This window comes from Acanthisitta chloris, unplaced genomic scaffold (assembly GCF_000695815.1).
Source record: "Acanthisitta chloris isolate BGI_N310 unplaced genomic scaffold, ASM69581v1 scaffold20489, whole genome shotgun sequence".
Lineage (NCBI taxonomy): Eukaryota > Metazoa > Chordata > Aves > Passeriformes > Acanthisittidae > Acanthisitta > Acanthisitta chloris.
The window spans coordinates 1-2,158 of record NW_008690008.1 but is presented as its reverse complement, the minus strand read 5'-3'; the positions used below and the strand labels follow the sequence as shown (position 1 = coordinate 2,158).

The 2,158-nt window shown below is 53.8% G+C and overlaps 1 protein-coding gene across 1 annotated transcript in view; it reads right to left on the bottom strand.

Annotated features, from left to right (window-relative positions):
* LOC103808854 (gastricsin-like) overlaps nt 1–2,150 on the bottom strand; it is a gene marked incomplete at its 5' end in the record, with an annotated part of 2,910 nt that extends 760 nt beyond the window's left edge. Inside the window, 6 exons of the mRNA XM_009081659.1 lie at nt 8–62; nt 146–268; nt 419–618; nt 1,133–1,251; nt 1,484–1,601; nt 2,055–2,150. Coding sequence (XP_009079907.1) covers nt 8–62; nt 146–268; nt 419–618; nt 1,133–1,251; nt 1,484–1,601; nt 2,055–2,150 — 711 coding nt within the window. The remainder of the gene's footprint in view (nt 1–7; nt 63–145; nt 269–418; nt 619–1,132; nt 1,252–1,483; nt 1,602–2,054) is intronic.
* Nucleotides 2,151–2,158: the final 8 nt, after the last annotated feature.

The window sequence follows — 2,158 nt, the reverse complement described above, 5'->3', positions numbered from 1 at the left end:
TGTCCACAATGCCGTGGCAGCCTTGGCTGCACCAGCTGGTGACTGACAGCCCAATGGAGAACCTGGAGAACCAGCAGGAAAGGTACCTGTCTCTCAAACCGAGACACCCTCCAAGACCTGCCCCAAGACATGATGCAGCACTTACTCCTCAATACTGATCTTCCAGTAGAATTCCTGGATCACAGGAGCCCATAACACCTCCCCAGAGTACAGCTGGGGGTCAACCCCCCCGAGGATGACTTCCCCTCCAAAATCATATGTTGGGTTGCTGGGGAGACACAAAATGAGACCCCAAATCAGGCAGGATGCTCTGTAGAAAGCTGTGGAGCACAGAGGTGTGTGGGGAGAAGGTGTGGATGGAGAAAAGGTGGATCCAGGCTGTGCCTATGGAAGAGGGACCTGCTGCCAGAGGTCTCACCGGGAGAAGTAGAAGCTGAAGATGGGTTGGTTGAGCTGGTTCTGCTGCAGCATATTCTCCATCAATGTGTTGAAACCCCTGATGCCCACACCTGGATAAGCCATGCCCAAAATCCCATCAAAGTCCAGGTAGTAAAAGGGTCTGCTGGGCTCATCCAGGCTCAGGCCGAACTCCTGGTCCCTGATGATGATGTTCTGGATCTAGTGGGAGAGGGAACATGCTGGGAGATGTCAGTGTTTGGTCCTGAAGGTAAATCTGTGCTGGGAGATGCTGAGCTCTTCCCCATCACCAGTGGGGTGGGATCAGCCTGACCCATAGGTCTGTCCCATCACTCATTATTTCTGAAAGTACCCACAAAAATGGGTTTGCCTCAGTTCTATTAGTTTACAACCACCTTTTCACTGCATGCAAATCTCACACAGATCATTTCTTATGTCTTGTACAGACAAAGCTCAGACACCAGTGTAGAAAGCAAATGTTGGAGGCCAAAAACATCCCTTAGCCTAAATCAGGGGTGGAAATCCCAGAGAACTCAATGAACTTGTTTGCAGATCTCAGGCTCAGGAAATTCACACTGAAATGCCCTAAACTGATCAGGCACTGACCCCCAAAATCCCCTTCAGCTACCCCCTGAGTTTTGAGCTGAGCTGGACTGATGGTCAGGCACTTCCTTACCCCGTGCAGCCACATCCCAACACATCAGGAGCCACTTACCCTCACAGTATCATACCCCAACGCCACCGACAGGTCCCCAAACCCATAGTTCAGGGTGTAGGTCTCATCAATGCCCAGGAAGGTGGACGACAGGCTGAGGTTGAACCTGGCATGATCCTCTGCACAGAGACAAGGTCACAGCCTCAGGTCACAGCCTGCCCTTGGCTCAGCATCCCTGTCCCCACACAGACCCTCCCAGGGAAGGGACCACACAAACCCAGCCCTGCTGAGAGCAGACACCAGCCCAAAGGCTCTCACGGATCTCCCTGTCACAGCTCCAGCCCCCAGTGTGCAAGGGATGCCCCAGATCCACCCCACCAACCCCGACTCTGTTCCCCCAGGGGTACTCACCACAGGCTGGGCTCTGGCAGTAGGTGGAAGGCACCCACAGGTTGGAGGAGCCAGTGTCAAAGATCACCAGGAAATTTTGGGGGGGTGTCCCAATGCCAATCTCCCCAAAGTAGAAGGTCTGTGAACAAGAATGTGGGTGGATTTTTGTTTCTGCCTGTTCTTGGAATCAGTTTTCAGTCCTCTGCCCTCTGCTTGCTGAGACACCCAAACTGCTGCAGGGCTCTAGGAAGGGCTCATGGCCCTTGAGGGCAACCAAAGCACAGAAAGGGACAGTGATTTTCCCTCAACAAAAAGCAGCAAGGCCAGGAGTAACGGATATGTCTTAAAACCATCTATTTCCCTCCTTCCAATTCAGGACAAGAGGTGCAGCCTCCTGTCCCCCTCACCCAGCCCTCAGAGCCAGGCTAAACCCCCCCAAACCCCAGCCCAGCACAGCCCCTCAGCAGGTGAGTGGGGATGGAGCTGAGCCCCCACTGCAGAACTTCCTACAGGCAGCCAGGAAAGCAGGAGAACATCCCCCAAAACCCGAGCAGGGCGGCTGGGAGGAGGAAGGAAAAGCTTGAACACTTACATCCAGGTAGTTCATTAGGGGTTCGTAAGCCACAGCTCCACTGAGCTGGTATTTCCTCCCTGGATCCCCTCTGAGGTTGTTCAGGAAATCCTCTGTCACCCCCT